We start from the raw sequence: 27057 nt of genomic DNA, 5'->3' as shown, positions 1-27057 counted from the left end.
ATAAAATGTCTTATAATGAATGATATTGGAAACGTAGACAGAGGGCAAACGGTTTTATCATCTATTTGGTTAGAGGGTGTCCTTCATCCTGTCTGGGTCAGTTTTTATGAAGTGTACGTCCTCAGCGCCTCAGCCTGTGACCTATTTACAAAGCTGAAGCTTTCCTACCTGAAATATTTAACTTTAGGCTCAAGGACTGAATTGTCCACAAAGCCCTTAATGTCCAAAGTCAATAGTTTATTCCACAGTGCTGCCACATCCTTATGAGGTGATACAGGATAAGATGCCAACTGAGCAATCCCTTAAAGTCCCTCATTAGTTGGAGTGAACTGGGTGCCTGTGATGGTGGCAAAGTGCTCATACCCAATGTTAGCACAGCAGCAGCAGAGAGAAGCTTGTTCCTTAATTGTGCTCCATGGAGGACAGTCCGATTCAATGAAGTTGTCTACAGCTCCCCGTGGCCACTGAGTGATTTAATGCGGATTCGCCCCCAAGCAGGTGCTTTCTCCGGGTGAAGTCATTTGGAGGCAATTCAGAACTGTGACCTCAGCACATTGAGCCCTCTGGGACTAGACAGAGGATCCGGCCGCCTTTCCCAGACCTCGCCAGCAGCAACTGAGAGTGAGTGATAGAGCGTCAATGTGCCGGCGGTTTCTCTGCGCCCTACATTAGTGGAGAGCACTAAAGGAGCCACTTAATGGAGCCAAAGGAAAGTCATACAAGTCGACACATCACTAAAGTGTCAGAGCAGAAGACAAAAAAAACTGCCCTAGAAGTCTTAGACAATGTTTGTTTTAGATGATGATAGTGGAAAACAGTAGTAGAGTTGATGTTTTTTTGTTGGACCACACAGTTAACTCTACCAGATTTTTGGAGACTGGCCTGTATTTCCCCCCCACGCCCTCTTTTCTGTGTTTACTTCAATTACTCACTCCATTTCGCCTCAAAACTGTGCAGACTCCCCCTCACTACACATACCACACTCAGATCACACCTCCCTCTTTTCTCTAACACTCCATCAATCTCTGTGTCCTTTCACAGTTTTCTTTATGCTTTTCGGTCCTCTTCCTTCTTTATTTTTGCAAACTTGAAAGCAGTAGTAGCAGCGCACAAACTAACAAAGTCACTGTGCTCTTTCTATAATAAAAAACACATTTCACTCACCAACCCCCCTAACTCTGTTCCCGGTGTCTTTCTCCAACAGAAAGACAAATGCTCTCCTCTCTCTCCTTTTATACTAAGCGCTTGCAGTGATACTAGCTGCTTCCGCTGCCTGACAGCAGCTATGCCAAAAATAAGCCACTGTAGTACCTTACTCTATAAGAGGCTACTGACCCAAGTCTAGAGAATAGTCGCCCGGGGGAGTAAAAACATTCCTCTCACCTCTAACAAGCCAAACCAGATATATTTACTGGCAGTTGTTCTCCTGTAAATGACAGTGGGCTGAACCGTTTTCTAATTTGTGATTGATAAGCCGTAACACTGAAGCATATCATTATCATGTTTGGGAGGTATAGTATTTAAGTAGAAGTTAATACTACACTGACTGCAGGCATATCAACTTTATAGTCATACCGAAAAACACCCGAATGACAGAACTACTGGTTTTAAAGACAGAAATCAGTCATGCCTGTATGTTGTCTGCTTTACCTTCACAGCAATAACCAGAAGTTTAAGTAAAACGACTGGCATATAAAACAAAAGTCAGAAATTAAAATGAAAAAAAGGAGAATCAATAATCAATATCAGGCCCTCAACCTTAAGAAATAGCAGAGCAGGCAGGAACGTAGTAAACAACTTCCCGCGCCCCCTCGCATTTCTTTCCTCCCCTTACTCCCTCCCTCCTTTCACTCCCTCCCTCACTTTTGCACACGTTCATAACTGCTGATTTCCCTTTGGCCATGGCAATAGTATCCAACGCCACCCACCCCCCACATCATCAACATGAGGACTGGCGTCTGCCCTCAGAGCTCCGTGTCATATCCAGGGCTTTTACTCCATCTGTATAAAACCGATACAGATCCATGATCAGGGGGGAAAACAGCCACATTTCTTAACTAGTAACATTAGTTTATATCCTAACAGCGGATGTGCTCTAACATAAATCCATCACACCGTGGCTTTAAACGAAAGATGTGTAAACCTCGAATATTGCAGTAGAGGATGCAATAAATCGGACCGGAGTGACAGGTGTCAATCAGAGCAACACCCTGCAAGTTGGATGAAGTTCCTTCAGTTATTTAGTCCTTACGAATACTCTACATAACATTGTAATTAATTAGATTTTCCCTCATGTTGCGCAGAAAACGTGGCTGTCCTGAGCAGGGCTGCACAAGCCAAATCTGCTTTCGGTTTCCTGTACAGTCAACACTCACGAATGTGCGACCGCATCACCCTTAATGTACTCATATTCACTCAGCACATCCATTCCCGTTTAGTCATACGCATAATTACTGTCAATCGAAAGGAAATCCGGCCTCAGAGACTCTGCAAACCGTTAAGGTGACACTGCAATGCATGCAGTTGGGAATTAATTAACTTGTGCTTAAACATTAAAATCGGATGAAGGGAATGTTAACTCTAACAGTGAGCAATCTGATTCTTAAACCATTATGTCAACAGTAAACTATAAATCAGCATGTCTATTCATATGCCAGATGATTTTCACTCACCTTTGTAATTGTCCGGAAACGGTGTTCACATTATTTGGCTCTGTGTCCTCCCTTCGCGTGTATCAACGTGGGGGCCACATATTTTATCTTCCAAGAGCTGAATTGCCAAAAACCAAAACATGAAAAACGTCAGATTTGAGCTATGATCAATGCAATATATCTAATGCAAGCACCATGAGCTAAAGCTAACCTGAGGAGAGTATTTTGTCCCAAGTATTCAAGCTAGAAAAACACAGCACGTTTTGTCTTTTTAAACGTGCCAAATAGGTTATAACAAGATAATAATCTTGAACACAGCCACAAATCAAATCAGAAATCAAAGCACAGAGCGGTTGGGCACAAACAAAAAAGAGATATTGTTAACCTTGCCACCTCCAAAACCAAAGTTGCGATGTGTTACACTGAGTGTCACCATGTAAAGCATCCCCCCAAAATATTAATTTCCATGATATTAAAGATAATAGCAGACAGGGCGGTGACGTAATGAGGATATCGTGGTTACTCGGCGCTAATTATAACCCGTACAATGTGCAAGGTTTGTGTTTATTTTGTAACAAGCTAGTAGCTACAATCCGTCCAATAATAGACAGTCTGTGCACTGGCAGCGGCTAACTAGCCATCTATCAGCAGCCTGTTTGAAGACGATTTAGGCATATTCCGCCCAGCACAGCTTTAATTTACACTGTGTGTAAACTGCAAATCAGTAGCAAACACCTACAGCATTCAAGCAATTAGTGTATAGCGAGTGAATATGACACAGCCCCGGACAAGTGATGCACATAATCTCTCATCTCCGTCACATTCTCGTAGGCACTCGTGTTACTACATCCCAGCTACGACGGCTAACGATGCACTAGCATGTCAGCTAAGACAGAAAAACCTCCAGACGTGTATTCAAACACAAACGCACACTTAAATCGATAGAAAAACACACGTAAAAAATGCGGGGAGTTAAATTCCAGTGATTAGAAAATAATAGATGCAGCGCAGTGTAGGTTATTAAAAAAAACACTAACTGTCAACAAAATGGCGGCTTGCGTTGAATCAACAGAGAACCGAAATGGATCTTCTTCTATTCCTTCGTCCTCGTTGTTAAAATCCTTGTTCCTTACAGCGACTGGTATCCGTTATAAACTCCCGAGATGCTCCAAAATCCTGTCCGACACACCGTTAGCTGGGCCTGGATGTGTCAGCACGGGCCTCTCTCGTTAATCGGGCCTCCATGTCTACTCAGCCCGTATCGCTACTGTGTCAGTACAACACGGGCATTCTCAGTCCCGGAGAGGAGGGAGGGAGGGAGTCAGGGAGGAGGAGGACGGGCGGAGGGGAGGAGAAGAGAGCAAATGTCGGTCGTCGTTCGCGGTTGCTGCGGTCCCTGGTCATTGACAAAAAATGTCTGTTTTTATGATTATTTCACTTTTTTGTTGGTTGCACGGAGCGCTGTGTTTTGGGCCAATTGCTGGAATGCAACAGTCAACTGTCAAAGTGGCGGCGCCGAATGTCAACATAATGTTGTATGTAGTACATACAGACAGGAGGGAGCACTTCAGCCTATAAATAAATCAGCTCCAGAAGGATGTTAGTTGTTCTGTTCTGTCGGGCTGAAATTATCAATCAACTAATCGATCAGGTTATATAATATGTTATAGGCCTACGTATCGTTGTATGTGTAGGCTAAATGTTTCAATTTGTGGTTTTGGGATATGTGCTTTTCCCATTTTTTTTCTTATTTATAAACAAGCTTTAATCATTAATAAGTCACAAAATAGAAACAATTATAACTGAAAATGATCAATAGTTTTGGTGCGGTAGTTTTTTCAGATAAGATTATGAAATGTGAGAATGTGGTAAAAAAAAAAAGAAGAAGAAAAGAAATGCCCATGACAATTGACCAACGACTTCAACTTTTAAACTTTTGTTTAGTTGACTGTCAAAAAGTAAAATGTATTATCATACAAGTCAAAGAAAACTACCAAATCCAAAACTGTGTTCATAATTTAGCTTATTTAAATGACTTTATTAATCATCCAAATTGGTCAGTACACAGATATAAGTCTGTATTATGGCTATGACTTGTTGATAAAGCTGATTTAAGAGAACACAGTATCATACTGTGTATTAGGTCAGGGCTGTTGAAACCCTAGGATTCGATATAGTTACAGACAATAGTTATTTACAGGGCAAAAAGCTGCCAGTTAGTAACCGTGTTGGTTTTTAGTTCAGAGGACGAGGACCATAAAAGTATGAACAGACCACTTTAAGGCAGGTGTGTATTTCTGTGGGATGAGTGACATTTTTGAATTTTCTACATTCAATTTAAACAGTTCTGCAAATATGTTTCCGTTCCAGAAAACATAATAAAGAATAATTAAACTTTATGAAGGAGCTGGTATCTGTTTCACTATAGTTGATTGTGGTTTATTGTGCATGGTTCTTGGTTCTACTTTTTATTTCCTCATGTTACTGTAAGTTAATTGAAGTAATTCTGATTGTCAGACCATCTATTTCTATTGTTTATTTATGTTTTGAGTAAAAAGGCAGGCAAAAAAAAGATTACATATTTTCCCTGCTACATTTAAGTAATTGAATGTGTTAAAAGAGTTGTGTTTTGATTGTAAAATACTTTTATTTTATTGTGCACTCTCAAGAGTGGACAACATGCAGTATCTGCCTCAGAATATGTCACCATTAGAGGTGGAAAAAAAGAAAGTGCAGGGGGTGGAAATCACAGAATTCTATAGAAATATGAATATAGAAAGTAGATCAACACTGAATCAAAATGGGTGGAAAAATAAAATAACCTGCATAATTTAAGCAAGAACTCATCCAAAGGGCCTTAATGAAAAAGGGTCACTTGATAACTATTTTCATAATTTTGACATCTGGCAGCTCAGCTGTGTTTAGTTCATTATTTAAAAGTAATTCATAAAACCACAACTCTAATGGTGCACATCTCTAATGATGAAAAATTCCGAGGCAGATACTGTATGTTGTCCACTCTTGACAGTGCACAATAAATTAAAAGTATTTTACAATCAAAAAAATTACAATTCAATACAATACAATTCTTTTAACACATTCAATTACTTAAAAGTAGCAGGGAAATACTTAAGCTTTTTTTTGCCTGCCTTTTTATTCAAAACATAAATAAACAATAGAAATAGATGGTCTGAAAATCAGGAAACTGCACTGCTCGGGACAGGAAGCCTTCCCCTCACTTCAGGACATTTACACCACCAGGGTCAACAGGAGAGCACACAACATCATCAGGGACATACACACCCCCAGCACAGACTCTTTACTCTCCTGCCATCAGGCAGGTGCTACAGGAGTCTGAAATCCAGGACCACGAGACTGACAAACAGTTTCTACCCACAGGCCCCCACAAAAACACACACACACTGATTGCACTGTGAGTGCTACACAGACACACTGACACTCACCATTTGCACTACCTTAACAATGCATAGTGCACTTGTTGTCTGCCGTGCAGTGAACCATGTGCAATACAACTATTTATATACTATTTAAATATATTTTAAACTGCTGCTACGTATGTGCGTATGTTTTTTTTCTATGTATTTATTTATTTTTATATTCCTGTATTTTACTTGCGTAGGGTGAACTAGCAAAGTAAGATTTTCATTGTATGGTGTAACTGTCTATTTACTGTGCATATGACAATAAATATCTTGAATCTTGAGCCAGTGTAGAGAAGGACACATCATCTCCACACCTGCACACTGCACGTATTGTTTGTGTGAAGTCCAAAAAAATGTGAAGTAGAAAATATAAAATCCCTTAGCAGAGATGATTGAAGTGAAAGTGGAAGCTACAAGTAATGACTGTGTTGCATTTGATTTTTTTATTTAAAGGCAGTCGGTTTGCTGGGAAAGGTCTCAGTTGAAAATAGGTCTCTTGAAAACATCAAATGAAGTAAATATTAGCTTGGCCCATTTCTCAGATGGCCTGCTTCTCTTGTTGCTCCGTCCTGATGGAGCGTGCTTCTGGGGGTTCTGATGTGGGGGGGAGGCTGTTGTCGACACCGTCAAGGCTTTTTCTGCACACTGGGCAGGTATCATGCTGTGAGAGGGAGAGGAAAGAACATATAAGCAAAAGTCAGACCAGAGAAATCCTTTGGTAACAAAAATGCTTCTGTGTTGTCATCCCAGCACTGAAGTCAGGATGTGTGACACACTCTTAAAACCTCCATGGCAAATCTAACCAGGCTTCAAACCCCCACTGACCACATCAACTCATCGCCCTTACCAGCTCGAGCCAAGGCACTATACATTCACTGTGGAAGAAATGGAGGCAGGGAAGCTTCCTGACAGACTCCCCTGATGTATACTCCTCCCTACAAACTGGACACTCCAGTCTGCAGTCTGGGAGAGAAAAACAGAAACAGAATGTATGAGAGTGTGCAAGAAAAACAGAAACACATAGAGAGTAGAAACAAAAAACCCAGTCAATGTTTTTGGGATGCTTCATAACTACTCAAATGTGCAAGACAGGCCTGTATTTGCTATAATTTTTAATTGTAATTTCTCTGTAACAACATTTGATGATGTTTGAATACATATTTAGAAGCTCAAACAGTTCTACAAAAACACACAAATTAGCACAACACAACATGAAAAAGTGCTGGACTATATAAAACTTGATTACGCTCTACCTGCCATATTTATATTACTTTTCTTTATATTTCTGTTTCTTTTTTCATTTAAATGTACTTCCAAATTGATTATTTGAATAAGTGAAGCTATATTATTAATATAATTTAGTCTAATTGAGCATCCAGGACAGTAAAACATTGTTAACATTATTAACTAGGAATGGGAAGAGAAGGAAGAGATAAAGAAAAAAGATGAAGGAAACAAAGGATAGGAGGTAAGGAAATGGAAGGAGGATTGGAAGGAAAGAATGCAAGGAAAGCCTCAAATAAAAGGAAAGTAGGAGGAAGAAAAGGAAAGAAATGAAAAGATAGAGGAAGTAAGAAGAGTTGGGAAGAGGAAACAAATGGTGGGAGGAAAGAAGTAGAGGTGGGAAGGACAAATAGAAGGGTCGGGAAAAGAAGTGAAGGAAATGAGAGACAGGAGGGGGCAAAGAGGCAATTGACAAGATGGACAAGAGAGGACAGATTAGAGGGGAAACAAGCGAAGGAAAGATATCAAGGGAAATTAATTATATGAGGAAACAAAGGTAAGGCAAGAAGAGATAGGGGAAGAAAGGGGGAGAAAATGAGATAGAAAAACAGAGATGAGAGGAATGAGGGAAAAAAGATATGAGAAGGAAAGAGAGGTGTGCAGTATGCCGTGCTAGGTTTGCTACCTGTCTGTTCTTGAGAGATGCAAACTGTCGGCAGTGATGAGATCATCTCCTTTTCTGCAGGGGGCGGACCTGTGCTCTCCAACTGTCCCAACAACTAGGTGAGTGGGAGAAGAAACAAAGAGAATGGATATATACGAGGAGACATGAGGGGCAGAGAGGGGAAACAGAGTCCACACAAATGAGTCGGATAAAAAAAGAACAATTTGTATCTTGATGGTTACAGAATTTGAGGGGTTTGTGTTTCATGTTAAAATGTTAATGGAGAGGGAAGGAGAAAAAGAAGGGAACCATGCTTGAACTGAACAAAAACCTTAAAAATCCCTTCCCCTAATATGACTGACCTCTGTTATGACAGCGTCAAGACCTCCTTGACCCCACGCATAATCTCCAGGGTTTGAGTGCAACTGTAGCATACTAGATCTAAAGAGACAAGCATAAGGACATCAAGAGAGAAGGGGGAGGGAGAGAGGTTATCACACAATGTTAGAGAAAATCCAAAGTAAATGATGTGAATCGAAAATGTTAAAAGCATTTACAGGGCAGCTGGTGCAGCACCGGGGTTTCCGTTGTTGGAAAAAAGGCCGGTCAAGAACTGTTGCACAATCCTTGAAAGGGCACAAACAGAAAGCAGATGTTTGCTTTGGGTTGCTTTCACAACACATATGTTATTCAGCTTCAATTCACGCCACGCCTTTATGATTTACCCAGGATGCATGCAGCTGTTCTCCTCGGTCAAATGTTATAGATAAAGTATTGGATCCTATTAAAGTGTTTGATCACTTTTTGAAGCGAAGCGATTATATGAGGAAATTGTATAAAACCTTCAGATGCTCTGATTTATTTGTTAACACAGAGGATTGACAATAAAGTTGACTTTGACTTTGATTTTAATAAAAAATGTCTGAATGAATAGATGTGCCAAACCACAGTGACATTCTACATCTCACCTTTTATGTAATCAAGACATCAAAAGGGAGAAATAACTGTCAAACGTAAAAGCATACTTGAAGATTTTTAAAAACTCAGAGTTCAGCACATGGTGTTTTTTCTGTATACCGTGTCCACACACCCTTCCACTGCTGGCCTTTGGTCTGGCCTGGGCGACCTCTCCTCTTCAGACGGGGAGGGAGACTCTGGTTCTGCGGCCTCAGCAGCGATTGGCGTCACTGGGGAGGGACAGCTCTGACCCGACGATACCTGCTCGCTGTCATCTGGGTCCGACTCTGAGGAGGGCGGATTGGACAGCAGAGCAGACCGCTCCATGAACAGCAGCTGCCATAACTTGGAGGAACAGAGCCAAGAAATGTGTCACACAAAGCCTTAGAGAAAGAGGAGTGTCCATTCTAAGTAAGTGAAATATGTGAGGACATACCTCTGAAAACAACGAGTTTGAGTCTTCACTGGACACTGGTGAACTATTCTGCAGGAGACTAAACAGCAAAAATAATAATACATTTTAAAATCAGTGATGCAAAAATGACTGGCACTGGCACTAACTACAGTGACCATCATGCATTTTAATACTTGGTAACATGATTCAAAACCTTTTTATCAAGCAGAGTCAACTTTAAGAACAGTGAATGTATAAATCAAGACCGAGCTGTACCTAGAGTCTTCTGACACCTCCTCAATGAAGTCAGATTCACATCTGGGACAGACAAAATCCTCGAAGAGAAAATATGTATACAAGTAAATGTTGACACTCACATTTATGTATCAACATATCATATAATTCCAAGTCATTATGATTGACCATACTCTGTTGTATCGGGCATAGCCCGAATAGGCACATTGTTATTGCAAAGTCCTTGTATTCATGATCCTGGCTTGGGACGTGCCACATATAATCTCTTTTACCCTATGCCAAAAAGTATCATTAATTTATAGCATACAAATTCATGTGCATAGGGGTCACCATAAACTTTTGGCCATTTAGGCATATAAACACAAGCACACGTGCGTAATTGTGCCATCTGTGCAACACATGCACTCAATGGAGATTCCCTCCGACTTAATAAATTAAATAAATCTCCAACTAAATCAGTTCAAGTAAAGTTGTGTTTCTCAGACGGGTTTTAGTGAGACAAAAGGGGACAAAACAAACCGGGTGCAGGGGTTAAAGGCACCACCTATTTGCGGCTCTGTGGTATGTAACAGTAAGGGGAAAGCGCTCCTGGTGCATGTGGAAACTCCCAGACAGCCCCTCCTACCTCTCTCTCGCAGTTGACAGAAGACAACTGGACACAGAGAGTTGCCAACAGTGGTGCTGCTAAATATGGCAACGTGAATCACCAGATTTCAATCCCTCTCTCTCTAATGTAAGATCCTGGCGCATGCTTTACGCACATAAACAACCACCAACAGGCTGTCATGTGTGTACTTTTGTTATTCCAATCATACAAATTGTGATGGTAACACATATATTAGTAAACTGAACAAGTCTAAAAGAGAAAGAGCTTTTAAAATGCTAATCCGTCCCTCGATGGCCGCGTGAATGATCCGCACCAGAAACCTTGGAATAAAGACACTCTTCAAAGTGACTCACCGGGAGTTTGGGCTTTGTTTCACTTTTACAGCAGTGACAGAAAAAACGGTGTTGTGGTGTCTCCGCAGCCTCCGCCATCTTCACGATAACGCGAGGTGCCTGACGTCGGTGTGGAAGCCCATAAAAGTCCCACACTCACGGCGGTCCGACGGGTCACTGAGGGTCCCTGTCAGAAGCGCGGCTGCAGATGGTACATTAACATCTTTACCGAGCAGCCAGCACACATTGTCATGTTTATCAAAGAAATATTTGCAAAAGATAAAAATATTCATCTGTGGTTTAGTAAATCGGGCTTACCTTTCTCCTGCAACGATGCCTAAACAAGCCAAGAGCTTTAATAGAGCAACAAGTTGTTGTATCACGGGTGCAGTTTCCTTAAAGTGTGTTGGGTGTCGCCAGAGAATAACACATGGTGTAGTTGAATGCGTGTTTTCTTCTTAAAAACAACAAATGGGTTAAACTAAATTTAACTGACTTTTACTGCTACTACTAACAAGCAGTCTCCTAGCAACGCAAATTCAGTGACAACATGTCAGTTAAGGTGTGAGCTAATATAGTCAACTTGCTTAAAAAGGTCTGTTTGACCGATTGAAAACATAAATACAATATCAAAAAGCCTGTGACCAAAGATTTTCATCGTCGTAGCTATGTACGTATGACTACTACTAATAATAAAAGCCTTGAACCTTGAAGTTTATTCGGGTCAAGCATAAGGGGGGGGGATGAGAGTAGGAAAAGCATAATTTGTTATTTCAGAATAATGCCAATATGTCGAGAATAAAGGGAAAATGTTGTTGAAAAGTCTAACTCTGTGCCAGGCATACAAAAAATATGTTGCTATATATTTTGAGAAAAAAAACATCAACATTTGTAATGTTTATGTGCGAACATTAGCCTACAACTTCGATCTCCAAATCCAAAATAAATAAAATGTCTTGCTATTCTGGTTTATTTCCCTTATGCCTGACCCAAATAGGCCTACTGGCATATAATCCTGTTTATAACGTATAATGTATAATGTAAATTAGATAAGGCAATAATAACTTAGGGTAGTGTATGTTATGAGTAAGCATGACAATATATTTTTATTAAAACCAAGACAGTAACATGTAATAATAATCGTAAAACCACAAGCAGCACCAACAGAACAGTGACAGATATTTTTTAAACCAAAACAACACAAGTTCATAATCTTTCCAGTATGACAGGATTTGGCAAACAGGTAAATAGGCATTCTTATTTGGAATAATAACAAAACATGTTAATTTACACTTAAGCAACAGGGAAATTAGTTGTTAGAATGGCATTATATCATGGGTCAGCTCCAACTCAAACATGGCTCCTTGTAAACACAATGTACATCCAGTTCATTTAAAATGGCATCTATCCAGGCTTACACTGTCCTACATGGCACACAGCTGGTCCTTCCATAAAAAAGCATGTTCCCTGCATTAACGTTTTATTTTTTTCACATTTCGTATCATCTTTCCGTTCCAACAATCAACACAATGTGATTTGTTGACTCCTAGTTTGGCAATGTAGCTAACTTGTCCTGTACACCCTTTGAACTTAGAGAACCCCACCTGTCTCATGCATGAGCCCTGAAGTCCAGATGCTCAGGGGTAATTATACAGACCAATTCTAATCACCTGTGGGGAAATAAATACCAAAGAGATCTGTATCGAGCTGAGAGGGCTCTCCTTCTCACCCTCCCAGCCCCTCTCGTGCCTCTCTATCGAGGTGCGTTGAAGGCCCCCTGGGCAGCGCTGGTTGCAGCTGTGGTGGCGGCCTGGCGTACCGCCTGATTGGACATGACTCCGGTGGCAAACTCGGCTTGGGCCTTCTGGAAGCTGGCATCGGTCTGCCTGTACTGACTGTGGATCTAAAGAGGGGAAGAGCAATAGCACGCTGACACCCGATACATGAAGCAATTCATCCTCATATCATGCACATTGCGAGGCGGAAAATGATCCGCAGAACCTGATATGGAGGCTATTCTTCAGACTGTTTGTTATCTGCTGACTGCTGCATGACAGGTGGACCACCTGGGTACAATGGGTGCAAGTATTTCCACGAGAGATATATAGTGCAAATTGTCTAACAGTAGTTTGTAGCCTGATGAAAGCATTTATTATTTAAGTTTTTTTTTACCTAGACCTACTTGTCCTTCCGCTTATTAATTTGTAGTAATTTACATAAATAAATATATTATAATTGTGCTGTATTTATGTTTAAAAAATATGGATTTCAAATGTTGCATTTATCAAATCTAATTTCCATATTTTTCCCTAGAATTTACCACACAGAATGAGTGCTCAATAAAACATTTCGCAAGGTTTTTAAATTGTAAGCTTTTGCATGTAATTGATAAGTAGTGAGCAAACGACAGGATAAATAAGACTTGTATTATATTAAACAAGTTGTGTGTGAGTTTTCAAATCTGTACTTAGTGTCAAAAGTAAAACCTACATTTGTGTCACTAGCCGTTTATTTTCACTGCATGTAAAATGTGTTATATTCTGTTTTCACCTTCTGCAGCATGACGACCCCCATGGCGGTTTGGGCAGTGAAGCAGACGGCATTGAGCATCATGATCGCACCAACGGGGACACTGGTCTTTAGAGCAGCCAGGCTCACGATCCATCCGCTGAGGAGAAGAGACAGTGAGACAGAGTAATGAACAGAGGACAGAAACTGAAAAGAGCCATGTGTCTGTACAACAAAAATGCTTAAGTATACCTGAAACCCCATCCAGGGATACCAATAGTCATGATGACGTTGGTGACCACTTGGGCGAAGAAAATGAAGAAGAAGACGAAGAAATTGAAGGAGCTGTCACTCCTAGAGGACAAAAGTCACAGAAAGAGAAGTGAAACATAGAGCTTGTTTTAATATTTTAAAAGGATTTTCACACAAAAATAAGGGTCCTATCTGTGATGCAACAAAGAATATTTGTTTCTTAACTGAACAAAAATGTAAGTGATTCCATTAGAATGAAGTGCCATTTTAAATGAATTTCAAATACTTTGGTCAGGGTAATCCCAAGACATTGTTGTTTTATGAGGTATTACAGTTGATATTCCTGGGTTGTGAACTGACAACACAAGACATTCGAAAACATTACTTAGGATTTTGTGAAACTTGGATTCACATTTTTTATTTTATTATAATTTTACAGACCGAATTATCAATTAAAAAAAATAATCTGCGTTGGGCTAGCTTGTTTTTTATTTTGTTGTGCTTTTTCATGTGGATGGTGGTACACACCTGAATGCTTTGTACATGGGTCTGTACCAACAGACGAAGGAGCATGGGGTGAATAGGAGGGCCCAAAGGATGGCTAGTCCCAAGCCAACTCCCCCCGAGGGGTCCACACAGAACATGGCTAGGGAGGAGACCAGGTTGAAAAGCAGTGTGCACGTGCCGACTGGACCATGAAGAAAAAAGCAGAAAAAGGAGACAGAAGGATAAAGGAGAATAGCTGAATGAACGGGGGGGATCTCTTTGTTGCTTCGTGACAGCGCTGTGGACTTCAAAGAACACAAATCCAACACACCTCAGCTCCCTTTGAAGAAAGAGCCAACCTGTCAGGACATTGGCTGATGCAAATTATGACATAATGTATTACTTTTCTTTGCCTGCTGCTGGGTTTAGAATTGGCTGTTTCAGTTTTCCTTTGGTCCAGGCTCAAGATTTATGTTCAACATTAGTTTTTATGCTCGGCCACTTCCTATCGTATTCGGTCACTTCCTGCCTCAACCCTCTCACTCCCCCTCTGTTTTCCATTTTAAAAATCAGTATTAATGTTCATTTTAAAATATGTTCTTGTTTGCAAAAGCACACACATCCAGATAGTAAAAGTCCTCAATCTGGCAGTGAAGTGTCAGATTTCTTGAACAAACATTCCCGCTCCGACCTCAGACAGCGCAGGAGGAGTCACACAGGCTTGAGTCGGTTCTAGCTTTTTCTGAAGTGATTCTCTCATTTATAAAATCACCCCCTTCAACTGATGCATCTTCACACTTCAGATGAGTATGGCAAAATTAATGAACTTCACCTGTTGATTATCTTGCTTAATATGTGATAATATGCATACATGTCTGGAGCAGGGTTTCCGTTAGCCGGTAATTATCGGTTTTTAGATGGTAAAATGTATTTAAAAAATGGTAAATTCAAAACCTGCCGGTTAAAATGTCCGGTAATAATTAGGGATGCTCCGATCGATTGCCGCTGATCATTATCGGCCGATATTCACTCTTAATAGTTTGATTGGTGCTCTCTATTAAGGCCGATCAGGAGAGCTGGATCTGATCGATATGGACATAAACCGGACAAGAGAGAGAGGGATCAGATCAGCTGCTGAGTCTGACGGAGACACACAGCTCTACATGATCACCTGAAGCCCCGCCCGCTGTTTAGTGAGCTGCATGAGATACAGACGGGCTGTCAGGAGAGAGAGAGAGAGAGAGAGAGAGAGAGAGCGAGAGAGAGAGAGAGAGAGAGAAAGAGAGAGGAAAAAGAGAGGCTCCGTTTCTCCCGTGTTATTATTCAAAGTTAATGTAAACTTTTGAATAATGTACTTCATCTACTATAAGTAGTTTTTTTGAATGTAATAATGATGTTGTTTGTTGCTTGGGGAAGCGTATCATTTATTGAAAATTAATAACTTTTCGATCTGTTACGGTTAGAAACTGAAGCAATATAAAAATGAGCCCCATTAACTGAGTTTTAAACATCAGCATATCCCGTCATAGTCCGGTAATTACCTGCTAACGGAAACTCTGCTACACAATTCTTATTATTATTTAAACATGGCCGGTAAGTTTAGAATTTGTCCGGTAAAATAAATTATTTACGGACACTTGACCGGAAAGAACAAATCCTAGCGGAAACCCTGATCTGGAGCTGAAATCTGAAAGCCAGGTTTAAAATTAAAGGTACATTTTTTGAAACATCAAACTCTGAGGTTTTTACAGACGAAGTTGGCATAGCTCTTTTTTTATGAACTCCATAAATCTGAAAATACGGTCAAAAGCCATAAAAACAACTTTAGAATATGGAGGAAGTGAAACTGGAAGTGTTTGTGTATGTAAGTGCTGCTGAAGTGGAGATGTGTGGGTAAGAGATTGAAAACAACTATGATTAAAAAAAGATATAGTTATTATTAATGCTGTCAAAATTATCGCGTTAACGGCGGTAATTCATTTTTTGAATTAATTGCGTTAAAATATTTAACGCATTTAACGCATGTGCAGAATGGCCCGCCCCATACATCCCACCAGTGGCAGCGCTGGGGTAGGCTACAGCCATACCAAGGAATGGCTTAGCCCCACCTTAGCCCCACCATGAAAAATGATGTGTAAGTAAGCAAAATAAAGTCCGCCAACTCGCGCTGAGTAAATTGCACAGACAGCAGTTAGTAAGATTGATTTCAGTAGCAACTTGTCTGGAAATACCGAAGACTAGAAACGGTTTTGAAAACTTTTGGCACGGAGTGATCGTCTTCTCAATAGAACATCTTTGAAAATGTCTTCTGGCCAATCAGAATCACGATAACGGCGTGGTGTTGTTGCAGGAAGTCCTGACGGAGAATACTTTTGCTGTAGTACATCTCTATATACATCGATAAAACATTACGTGTTGATAGAAATCAATACGTAATGAAATAAGACCCCACAGTTTGATTATTGATAGGTGTGTGGGCTGTCTTTCATTTTGACACACAGAACAATGTTATAATAAACATACATTATATGTAAAATATGGAAAGATAAATGAAAGAAGGCGGATATATCCATTGAACATACATATATCTTAAATGGATATATCCGCCTTCTTTCATTTATCTTTCCATTCCCACAACAATATACATAAAGAAATGGCATATTTTGGACATAGTTCGAATGGTGATTAATTACGATTAATTAATTTTTAAGCTGCGATTAATCTGATTAAAAATTGTAATCGTTTGATAGCCCTAGTTATTATATGTTATACACTTGCAAGACATAACAAGTGAATAGGGTAAACATGTATATACATCACCACTAAATCTGCTAGTTGATAACTTCCAATGTATGTTTAGATATGTATATGAGAAATTATCTAATGTTAACTTAAGTTGGATTAAGGAGCAAATACTAAATGTGTATTTTGGGTGTTTTCATTCTGCTAGTCGGAAGAAGAGGCAAAATTGCTCAAACCCTCAAGATTGACCAGTGCATCAAAAAAGAATGATTTGACAAGTGTCTTTCCTAAAGTGTCAGCAGGTGAATATTTCAATTTTTCACTTCAATCACACACCCTATTTATTAATACTGCCCCAGATAAGCACCGTAAGTAACTTTATCACACTGATGCTGATAATTCACACAACAGTGCAGAGTAAAAGTTAGAGGGACTCACACATCCAGAAGTAGTACATGATGGTGACGGTGCGCTGGAAGTGCTGCGTGATCTCCACATTGATGTCCTGGTAGAAGCAGGGGCCCACAGGGCAGAACGATGGCAGCGGGGGCCAGTTATTCTGACGGCCTGATGAAGACAACAGTGGGAAATCATCAATCAAGGCAATTTATTTTTAACTCCCAAAATCAATTACACATTTAGGTATCTTAAGCATTGATTTCCCGCCTCCCTCTCTTACTGGCTCCGGGTCCCAGGGCGTGTGACTCGAGCTCCCGCTCTCTCCTCTCCAGCTCCCGGGCTTTCTTCTCCAGCTCCTCCTGCTTCCTCAGCAGCTCTGCTGTGGTCGCGTTCACTGCCGTCTAACAGAGTAAGAAATAAAGTAGAAGATGAATTAGAACTGCATATTAAGTTTCAAAGAGAGAGGTTGTGCCAGTTATAAATAATAAAAAGGATTGTGTTAACGATCTGTTATTATAAGAGATTCACATGGCCATTCATATATAAACACTGAGCCTTTTTTTCTCACCAAGGACTCCCATTGAGATTAAGAATCTATTATTTTAAGTAAAACAAGGCCAAGAAGTGCAGCGGCATTTATAACCACACAAAAATACTTCAGGAAACATAAAAAGGAAACAACTGTGTCTCGGCAGCATGTGTACCTGGGAGGTGTAGGAGCCATAGTTGCGAGGCTCAGTGGGCGTCGTCCTGCTGGGGGGAGTCTGAGCTGGCACAGGTGGAACAGAGGGAGAGGTGGCTTCATACGGAGGTGGAGGCTGGAGAAAGAAACAGACATCATACATCAGTGTGACCTCATCCTGTATGCACCAACTTCAACACTTAAAAAGGGCTGGGCAATATAATATTATATTGATATAGCAATATGAGATGGGATATTGTCTTGGATGTACATTTCTGAGCTTGAATCAAATGTTCTACTTCTTCTATCATCACATTTCTCCTTTACATTTAATGAAAACAACAATAGTAAACTCTACAATTATGCAGAGGAATTTGGTAAATAAATATTGGGATATTTCTTTGTATCACAATGCCCAGCCTTACACTTTAACCTTTTTTTTCAAACAAAAACTAAACTGCAGCTGTGTAACAACAATATGGCCACAGAGGAGTTGAAATACAGAGTTTGAAATGTATCTATTTATTTGTATCAAATTGATACGTTCACGTGTACAACAATATATGAAGCTTTCAATAACAGATTTACAAAGACTAGTTCTGACTAGTTCAGCTTCAAGTCCAAATGTAGTTCTTGTTGCTGCAGTATTTGCCAATATCAACAGCTGTCAGGAAGTACACATGAACCCAAGCTGTTTCCTAGGAGCAGCAAAGATGTTCAATTCTAGAATCATGTATATCGCAAAGCAAATGTATATTTCGGCTACTCTGCTTATAGCGATAGGACTTTGATGAACATATTACAACATCAAGTGTCCTCATTAAAGGTTCATTGAGCAGGATCTTTCTAAAGGAAAGGAAAGCCTTACTGTGTCTTAGCTAGTTTGGGTTATTCTTATAAAGAAAATGCATGTCAGTAGAGCGCACCAGTTAAGCTCAAGGTCTGCTGTCATTGAATGAAGGCGTTAAGGTGGTATAATTTCCCAATTTAGTATAGACTGGCTGCAAAAAACCAAACTGCAAGCATCTGCGATTTGTTCAGGGAGACAAATAGAAGGAATGAAGGAAGTGAAACTAAATTGCAATTTGAAAACTGAAAGCGTGCCGATAGACACAGTAAACATATTAGACATCTGAATAGAAAAAGTATAAGTATGGGATTGAAGATTTAATCAATTGCAATTCATTCGCATTAACTAATTGCCTTTCTTCATCTTGCTGCTAAATGTGGCATCATTTAATTTAACTTGCACATTACCTTGAAGTAAATGTGGAGCCAGTTTCTGTTTCTCCATTTTTTTTGTCACAAATCTGAAATTAACTGAATGAAGATTTGTTTGATGATGATTGTCAACATTATATATATGTTTTCTGTTTATATGGCACATTTGCTTTACATCAAACCTGAACAAAACATTTAATTTTATCAGACGTAAACAATAAAATCAATAGAAAACAATCAAATAAACACCAAAATAATGGAAAAACGGGTTAAAGCTTAAAAAACGAAGGCAATAGCATTTTGTTGCCCTAATGTACCCTTCACACTTTGTACTGTACAGTTTATGCCCTCACAGAAGAAAACAAGGCGGGACAAGCTCTGGCATGACACGAAAGGAAGCTGTTGTGTTGTATATTATCTATACAGTACACTATCAGCAATTATCCCCCATTATCTCACAGATAATACTAGATATTACTCACCCCAGGCCCAGTAGTGTTATCAAACGGGTTGTAAAGGTCCAGTGTGGCATAACCCGTGTTGCTGCTGTGTTGAGTCACTGCAGGGTCCTAGAAGATCAAAACAAATGGTTTATGGGTTAATTAGCACATCAATAAATGTGACTTGGCCTAATGGAACATTCATTCAAATTCGACAAACCTGAGCGGCTTCTACTGATGTGTTCATCGTTAATAATATGAGCTACAAGTGGGCAAAGCTTGAAAGGAGGGCGGAAAGGCCGAGGCAAAAAGGGACACACGTCACATGAGCAACAACACGCCTGCTATTAGACAGAGCCAACATCAGGGACTTCTGCACATCACACAATTAAAACACTGCACCGAGGCAGGATATTACATTATATTCATATTTCATTTCACCCACCTGGAAAGGGTTGGGGTCCTCCATTGGCTCTGGAAAGCTTGTGTATTTTGACATATCGATGGCTTGGTGTTATGGAAAAGGGAGCTAATGTAAATTAGCCACCGCTCGCTGCTAACAGTGAGTCTCTTCCAGCAGATCAAAAAGATGCGCTTGGTTCTTTTGTTAATCGAGAGGAAGGGCGGTGTTAGTCAGTGTATCCAGTCAACAAGCTACCCGCCCCTCCGGTGGTCATCTCTCCACAGTTCTGGGAACAGGTGAACACGGTAACGGACAAGTTGAACGCTGTGTTCCCCAGTGTGTGTCTCCTCTCTAGTCCCGGGCTGTCAGGATCCGGATCATAGCAGAGCAGATGCTTTCTCCCGCAAGAAAAACAGCCGAGGAACCGGAAGTAACCAGCACTTGTAAGTCTGGCGGTCATGTGACTGCTGCTGCGGCAGACAAGCACGTGAGAGCAGTTGGGCCGTGCATGTGAGAGACAGCAAGCGCATTTCGTGGCATCTGCGGGCAGTGGCAAGTACTTCCGGCATCTGCCACAGAGGCCGCTACTCCGTGGTATCTGTGGCAAGTATATGCCACAGATGTGGTATCTGTGGCAAGTATATGCCACAGCCACAACTTGCCGTGGCAAGTAAATGCCACAACCATGCCACAACTTGCCGTGGCAAGTATATGCCACAACTTATATATGCCACAACTTGCCGTGGCATGTAGGCTATATGCCACAACTTGCCGTGGCAAGTAAATGCCACAAGTTAAGAGTTAAGAGAAGGTTTACGGTAGCTGCCACTCGCCTTCCGTGGCAAATGCTGATATTTAAACCCGTATTTATCGCGTAAAATGTCGCTGTTTTAGCATGACTTTATCGGACTGATCTGTACACAAGACTGATGATCTGTTACTGATGGTCCGATCATATTTTTCAAAAAGATTAAACATATGTTCTATAGATTTTACTTGGAGAACGTGGTTTGTTAAAATAAATAAACGTGCTATTTTTATGATAATAGTCGGTACTCGAGTTGAGGGGGGATGGCATCCCCCCTGAAATAAAAACGGTTAAAATCATCCCCCTTCTAAAACGCATGGCGGGACCAATACGATTTTCATTGCCATAAGCAATAGCTGTGCACATGATATAACCTTTCACCCTTGATGGATTTCCATCATACATAATACACATAAGGATTATCTTATGTTAATGTTGGTATAGGCTACTTGACAGTAAGTGTGCTTCTATTGTTTGTTTTATATATAAATATATACATTCACTTGAAAAGACTGTAATTTCCTATTGTTACTGTTTTACTTTATGACAACTAGTGGTCATTTTCTGTGTTTTTGTTATGTCAGTGTTCATTTACTGAGTTTGTGATTTGTTACTTATTAATAAGGAAAACATCATCCTTAAAATTATTTTTTTAGATGTATTTTTAAATGTTCTAAATTTGAAAAAAATAGATAAAAATAAACTAAAGTTAAAATCTTGTTTTTCATGCCCCAAGAGCAATAAAAACAATTGGTAAAAAAATCCTGAGTGAGGCTTTCATAATTCATGGATGAAAGGGTTAAGAAAGACAAATATATGTTTCTATTGGTTTTAGTGAGATGGTTTATTGTAGTGTATTCTTACATATTCAGTAGGCTATATTGTTTATTCTTTAGATACTCTGTAGATAAATATCTACTAATAATGCGTAAATTATTTCCTGTTTCTTTTTATTATTATTATTTGCTGTAACGCAAAGATTTCAACATTTTAGATAAATAAATTAAATACAACTTATCATATCAAAATCTGTTTATGTTAATTAGCAACACAATGATTTGATATTTGCATGCATGACATATAACCTTTTTACTGATGCACACAAAAAGTTTTAACAAGGGTGTAATTATATTACATTGTAACCCTCTTTCCTCAACATATTAAATCAACTTTATACGGTTAAATGAGGATTGCTTGGAGTATCATGCTTAAGAGAACATTCTTCATGTTAATTGTTCACCACTTTCAAAACGCAATAAAAGGATGGATAAAAAAGCATGCATTGTGTCTTGATTTTTAATATACTGTCATAATTGTCTTAACGGAATAACATGGTTTGTTTGGATTCACCGATATCAATATCTAATAAGAATAATCTGAAGCATTTAAATAAAAATGTTCAACCAGAATTAAAATATTAAACAACAAAACAGATACAATGACATTAATCTGTTTATTAACAACGCAAATAATACAAATTAAGTACATATGCCTGGATTTAAAATAACACATTTATACATGTGTACAATCAAATATAACTGTCCTTTGCCTCATTTATAAAATATAAATCTTAGCATCTCACTAGCAGTGGCAACTGCAATCAGTTACAGCTGCCCTAAGTCTGTAGCCAAGTCTAATAACACCATTGTACACGTTGCTGTGTCAATACAGATATTTATTTTTAATTATTTGTCTTTACTAGTAACAATACACCTGGTTATCGTAGCAAGCAGTGGAAACTCCCCTCAAGAAGCGACAATTGCCAAGGGCTTGCGTTGCAACGCTCACTTGCCAATATTTTTTTTTTTATTACAATATAGGCCTATGTTTAGCATACTATCATAGATATAGCACGTTTGTTTATTTTAGCAAACCACGTAGGCTATTCCAAGTAAAATTGAATATAAATGATAATTTATTATCTTTTTGAAAAATAGAGATCGCACATCAGTCCTGTGTACAGATCAGTCCGATAAAGTCATGCCTAAACAGCGACATTTTACACGATAAATACGAGTTTAAATATCAGCATTTGCCACGGAAGGCGAGTGGCAGCTACCGTAAAACTTCTCTTAACTCTGGCATCTTGTGGCAACTCCCGTTCAGCATGCGCAAATGCCACGGCAAGTTGTGGCATATGCTTGCCACGGCAAGTTGTGGCATATGCTTGCCACGGCAAGTTGTGGCATCTGTGGCACCACGGCAAGTTGTGGCATATACTTGCCACGGCAAGTTGTGGCATATGCTTGCCACGGCAAGTTGTGGCATCTGTGGCATTTACTTGCCACGGCAAGTTGTGGCATATACTTGCCACGGCAAGTTGTGGCATATAGCCTACTTGCCACGGCAAGTTGTGGCTGTGGCATATACTTGCCACAGATGCCACAGAGTAGTGGCCTCTGTGGGAGATGCCACAAATGCCAAGGCACATGCCACGGCAATGTAGTGGCAACACTCATTGTGTTCTAGTATGATAAATAAAATAACATTGTACCTTGAAAATCAATGCATTCGTTCATTTGACACGTTGGTGGTTTTAGGTAGGCTATACAGCGACCCCTTGTGGTTCTAGTGTGAAGTAAAAGTAGAAGTAGCCAACCTAAATGTTGGAATACTCTGTTACAAGTAAAAGTCATGCATTAAAATGTTACTCAAGTAAAAGCGCAAAATGATTAGCATAACAATATACTTAAAGTGCATATTACATGTTTTCATTATAATGATTGATCATGAAAGTGTTCTCAAAGCTGGTAAAGGTGCAGCTAGTTTTAATGACTTTGTATACTGTAGTAGGGTATCTTGTGAATTTACTCCAGGAGTAACTATAAAGTCTGATTTAAGACTTGATTATATGTATCATCATTAATCAGAATCTGTAGTAAGTAACTAAAGGTAGCGTATTAAATAAATGTAGGGGAGTAGGCTACAATTACACAATTTACCTCTGAGTTGTAGTGGGGTAAGTAGCCTACTACGTAACATACCATTTACATACTCAACTAAAGTACAACTAGGCTATTTCTAAATCACAAGTACAGTACTTGAGTATACAAGTTAGCCTATTTCCCACCTCTGGTCAACAATGTTAGATCTTTATGTCAACTTACTAATAATATATCTTGAGTATTATCATAAAAATAGCACGTTTATTTATTTTAACAAACCACGTTCTCCAAGTAAAATCTGAACATATGTTTAATCTTTTTTTTAAATATGATCGGACCATCAATAACAGATCATCAGTCTTGTGTACAGATCAGTCCGATAAAGTCATGCCAAAACAGCGACATTTTACGCGATAAATACGGGTTTAAATATCAGCATTTGCCACGGAAGGCGAGTGGCAGCTACCGTAAACCTTCTCTTAACTCTTAACTTGTGGCATTTACTTGCCACGGCAAGTTGTGGCATATATAAGTTGTGGCATATACTGGCATGGTTGTGGCATTTACTTGCCACGGCAAGTTGTGGCTGTGGCATATACTTGCCACAGATACCACATCTGTGGCATATACTTGCCACAGATACCACGGAGTAGCGGCCTCTGTGGCAGATGCCGGAAGTACTTGCCACTGCCTGCAGATGCCACGAAATGAGCCAGGCCCTACTGGAGCATGTGCTGCCAAAAAAAAATCAGAATTTTATAAATATACATGTTATTGAATAAAATCCCCAAAAGATCTCTCGATGCATAATAACATTTATTAATAACAATCATATAACAATAATATTTTTATAGCTCACATATTTATTGATTCTACTATAAACAGTATTTGTTCCTGTATCATAGCAGAAAATACACGGATTAATCATAATTTGTGGTATAATGTATATAAAACAATGGTAAGGACGTTCCTTTTTGTCTTTAATTACATAACATATACGTTTTTAATTGTACATTTCCTTTTTTAAATGAATTCCAAATTAAACAAAAACAAACATATATGTTTGTTTTTGTTTATAGTATATATAAGACAGGATTTGAAGGAACAACTCAACTTTAAAACAATTACTTCATGTTTCCCAGTTTAAAAAAGATAATTGTCTCCTCTTCCAGTAGATGTCAGTCTTGTGTATTGAAGGAATAATTTCCCCTACTTCTCTGGTCTCAGCCCATGGTGTTTCTCATGAAGAATGAGGGACTTTAAACCACAGGTAAGTAGGTATTTTTCAAGCGCAGCAAAAATAAACGTTTATCCTTTTATTTTGACACATTCACTTAAACATGTAATTGAAGTTCATCTTGAAGCATTGTTGCTTCAATAAATCTTATTTTCATGCAATTGATTTGATTTTTTTCAGGCTTGTACAAAGGGTGCATGCCTAAAGGACTTTTATATAGTTATTCTCTTTGTACTGCTCATATATGACCCTTTCAGTCACCTTTTGAGCAGCAGTAGAAAGGATTACACCTTTAGTTTATACTCAATTCATGGCCTAATGCACAATCCAGCCTGGTCTCTTTCCCTTTTTTTCCTCCTAGAAGTTTAATGGGGCCACATGGGTGAGGGCCTTCCATAGAGGCAGTCATATGATTTCTATACATACACATAGGTCAGATTGTCACGCACATAAACACTTCTCACACGGTCCTGTTCATACTGTACATTCCCCATTTCGGGCCCACTTTGTTATTTATGAACAGATCTAGACAAACATATCATCTAATGTAGATCAGTTGTTGTCGGGATTGCCTTAAGGGGTCACAAGGTAACAGATATGCATCCAGTTCTTTAATTTCTCATTTAGGTGGCTTAAAGTTTGGAAAAATCATCTTGCTCAATACTGTGCGTTACATCTAAAAGTAAAAAAGCATAGCCCTCACACATACAACTTGAAAAAAGGGTTCCAAAGATTACAGATGTTTGCTTTTAAGAAGTCAAGTAGTGATGAAATGATCTTTAGCTGAACTTTTGTGAGGTCTGCTTGAACCTGCTCACACATTTCATTCGTCCTCATGCCCCGGGTCTGACTCATCATTTCCTTTAATTGCCGTTTCATGATTGGTCCAGATGGCTCTGATTCAAATGTTGGACTCCGGGAGCCTCCCTGTCCTAAAACCGCAGCATTCTTCAGCCAATGGAGCAAAGAAAGGCTCCATGATGTCACTGCCAGAGGAATGAACTGGCTAACGGTTGTATGTGGAAAGTGACCCGGCTAACAAGGAGGCACTGGGCGCTGTAGACCGCTCCTAGCTATAACAACCAAAAGTCAAAGGGATAATTCAGACAGAATTATGCAGCTTGTGTATTTGGATGTGTGTGTGTGTGCAATGCCAATTTTCTTATTTAGCAAGGAACTTTCCGTCTCCTCTAAAGTGCAGTTAAAGCGCTGTGGTTTTGATAAGTTCTTACACCATAACATGGGTTTTAACTGAGGCTATTGAAAACATACTTTCTGCCTGGGAGACATGAAAGCACGTACTTGATGAATGAAGTTGTGTAAGCCATGCATACTTTCTATCTGCAGACACACTCTGGAGATAATTAGTGGAAAGTACTAAACTCAAATACAGTTTAGAGATACAGACTTGTGCATTTTTGTTTTCCGTTACTTGTTTACACCCCTGCATTTGTTTGACATTTTTCGATACAAGTTATTTTACAGATTAAGATTTTAAAAATAAAAACATATATCATCAGTGGTCAGCATAACCATAGTTTGGACCCTCTTGAAAAAAAGCTGGTCAGAGACAACTTCTGACTGGTTTTATCTTAATAAATATAAAATATGTTTAATATTGCATAAAATAGTAAATATTCGAGAAAAGGTCAAACTATCAAACAATTTGGTGTAGTTTTGAGCTTTTTCTTCCTACCCTGCACAATTAATCATTTTATGGCCCTTCAGATTTACCTTGTGATCCTTAAGGGGCCCAACCCCTAGGTTTGGAACCACTGGATATATTGACCTTAATGTGTGTAAAGTAGTTAAAATTAGCTAAACCTCAACTTGCTACAAGGATGCACAATGCAGCAGTGTTGACAATCTCATAACGGTTAAAGCACTCTCATCAGGAAGTGCCTGAGAAACCCTGAAGGTCCATTCATAACATTGAGGTTCAGTCTGTCACATGCTGAACCACGCAGTTGAGTTTTGGTTGAGTAAACAAAATATTTGAAGGACTCTACTGTTAAATACTACATATGTCTAAACATGTTAAGCCTGTTTGCGTAATATGTTGCATTCATAATGTTAAAAAAATTGTTTTGAGAGGGAGCAACTGGAAATCTTCTTGGACAGTGTAAGAGAAAGCCACGTAACACTTTGTACCTGAGTGCAAAGCCAAAGCAAAAAGAGTGGGGGATTTTTTTATTGAGCTCATTCTGTAAGTAGGTTCAGCTGGAGAGGGGAAAATAGAAAGCATAACCTCTCTGGATGCTTTGAAATAACTTTCTCTTGACATCTTTCTCTTTCCAACTCTCATTGTCCTTCCCACTCCCTGTTTCCTTCTGGTCTTAGCCAAATATCCCTCAAAGCAAAGTTTACAAAATATAAATTGTGTAAGTGGGAGTTTTTAGTCTAATTGAATACATACTGTAGTGAGCTATGATGACATAAGAGCACACAGAGGACAAGGTACTGGACT

General features: G+C 39.3%; 3 protein-coding genes across 7 annotated transcripts in view; all 3 read right to left on the bottom strand.

The window, feature by feature from the left end:
- The window catches only part of ash1l (ash1 (absent, small, or homeotic)-like), a 31045-nt gene extending 26906 nt beyond the window's left edge, over positions 1-4139 (bottom strand). Inside the window, exons 1-2 of one of the 4 annotated variants that reach the window (XM_079653046.1) lie at positions 3689-4139; positions 2673-2769 (exon numbers count right to left, since the gene is read on the bottom strand). The gene's annotated coding sequence lies outside the window, so the exon portion shown is untranslated. Of the gene's footprint in view, positions 1-1164; positions 1187-2672; positions 2770-3688 lie in introns of those variants that run through there. The other 3 variants (XM_079653043.1, XM_079653044.1, XM_079653045.1) reach the window with 3 other exon arrangements.
- A 2375-nt stretch (positions 4140-6514) lies between these two features.
- On the bottom strand, positions 6515-10985 carry rnf115b (ring finger protein 115b). The gene is made up of 10 exons (XM_079655526.1): positions 10846-10985; positions 10549-10729; positions 9610-9668; positions 9376-9433; positions 9073-9284; positions 8540-8608; positions 8345-8423; positions 8004-8097; positions 6942-7057; positions 6515-6755 (listed from the first exon to the last, which is right to left on the bottom strand). The coding sequence occupies exons 2-10, from the start codon at positions 10624-10626 to the stop codon at positions 6633-6635; spliced, it is 888 nt and encodes a 295-aa protein (XP_079511652.1). The 5' UTR covers positions 10627-10729; positions 10846-10985; the 3' UTR covers positions 6515-6632.
- A 622-nt stretch (positions 10986-11607) lies between these two features.
- Positions 11608-20163, bottom strand: scamp3 (secretory carrier membrane protein 3). Of its 2 annotated transcripts, none has more exons than XM_079655524.1 (9): positions 19703-20163; positions 19300-19386; positions 17619-17732; positions 17195-17315; positions 16954-17082; positions 13816-13975; positions 13288-13389; positions 13078-13195; positions 11608-12430 (listed from the first exon to the last, which is right to left on the bottom strand). In XM_079655524.1, exons 1-9 carry the CDS (start codon positions 19754-19756, stop codon positions 12281-12283), a joined length of 1035 nt encoding a protein of 344 aa, XP_079511650.1. In that variant the 5' UTR covers positions 19757-20163; the 3' UTR covers positions 11608-12280. The 2 variants fall into 2 exon arrangements, with proteins under 2 accessions (XP_079511650.1, XP_079511651.1); XM_079655525.1 differs by lacking the exon at positions 19703-20163 and adding an exon at positions 19478-19549.
- Between the last annotated feature and the right edge of the window lie 6894 nt (positions 20164-27057).

This window comes from Notothenia rossii (genome assembly GCF_949606895.1).
Source record: "Notothenia rossii genome assembly, chromosome: 10".
Classification (NCBI taxonomy): domain Eukaryota; kingdom Metazoa; phylum Chordata; class Actinopteri; order Perciformes; family Nototheniidae; genus Notothenia; species Notothenia rossii.
The sequence above is the reverse complement of the archived record's forward strand: the minus strand, read 5'-3'. Positions and strand labels throughout refer to the sequence as shown.

Bases quoted from the DNA above. Each gene is read 5' to 3' on its own strand.
- scamp3 (XM_079655524.1), bottom strand. From the start codon at position 19,756: ATGTCAAAATACACAAGCTTTCCAGAGCCAATGGAGGACCCCAACCCT. The intron at 19,387-19,702 runs GTGGGTGAAATG...TTGATCTTCTAG, and splicing joins AGGACCCCAACCCTTTCCAG to GACCCTGCAGTGACTCAACA. The intron at 17,316-17,618 runs GTACACATGCTG...TTACTCTGTTAG, and splicing joins ATGGCTCCTACACCTCCCAG to ACGGCAGTGAACGCGACCAC.
- rnf115b (XM_079655526.1), bottom strand. From the start codon at position 10,626: ATGGCGGAGGCTGCGGAGACACCACAACACCGTTTTTTCTGTCACTGC. The intron at 9,434-9,609 runs GTACAGCTCGGT...TTTGCTGTTTAG, and splicing joins GAGGTGTCAGAAGACTCTAG to TCTCCTGCAGAATAGTTCAC. The intron at 6,756-6,941 runs GTAAGGGCGATG...TCCCTCTCACAG, and splicing joins TAGTGCCTTGGCTCGAGCTG to CATGATACCTGCCCAGTGTG.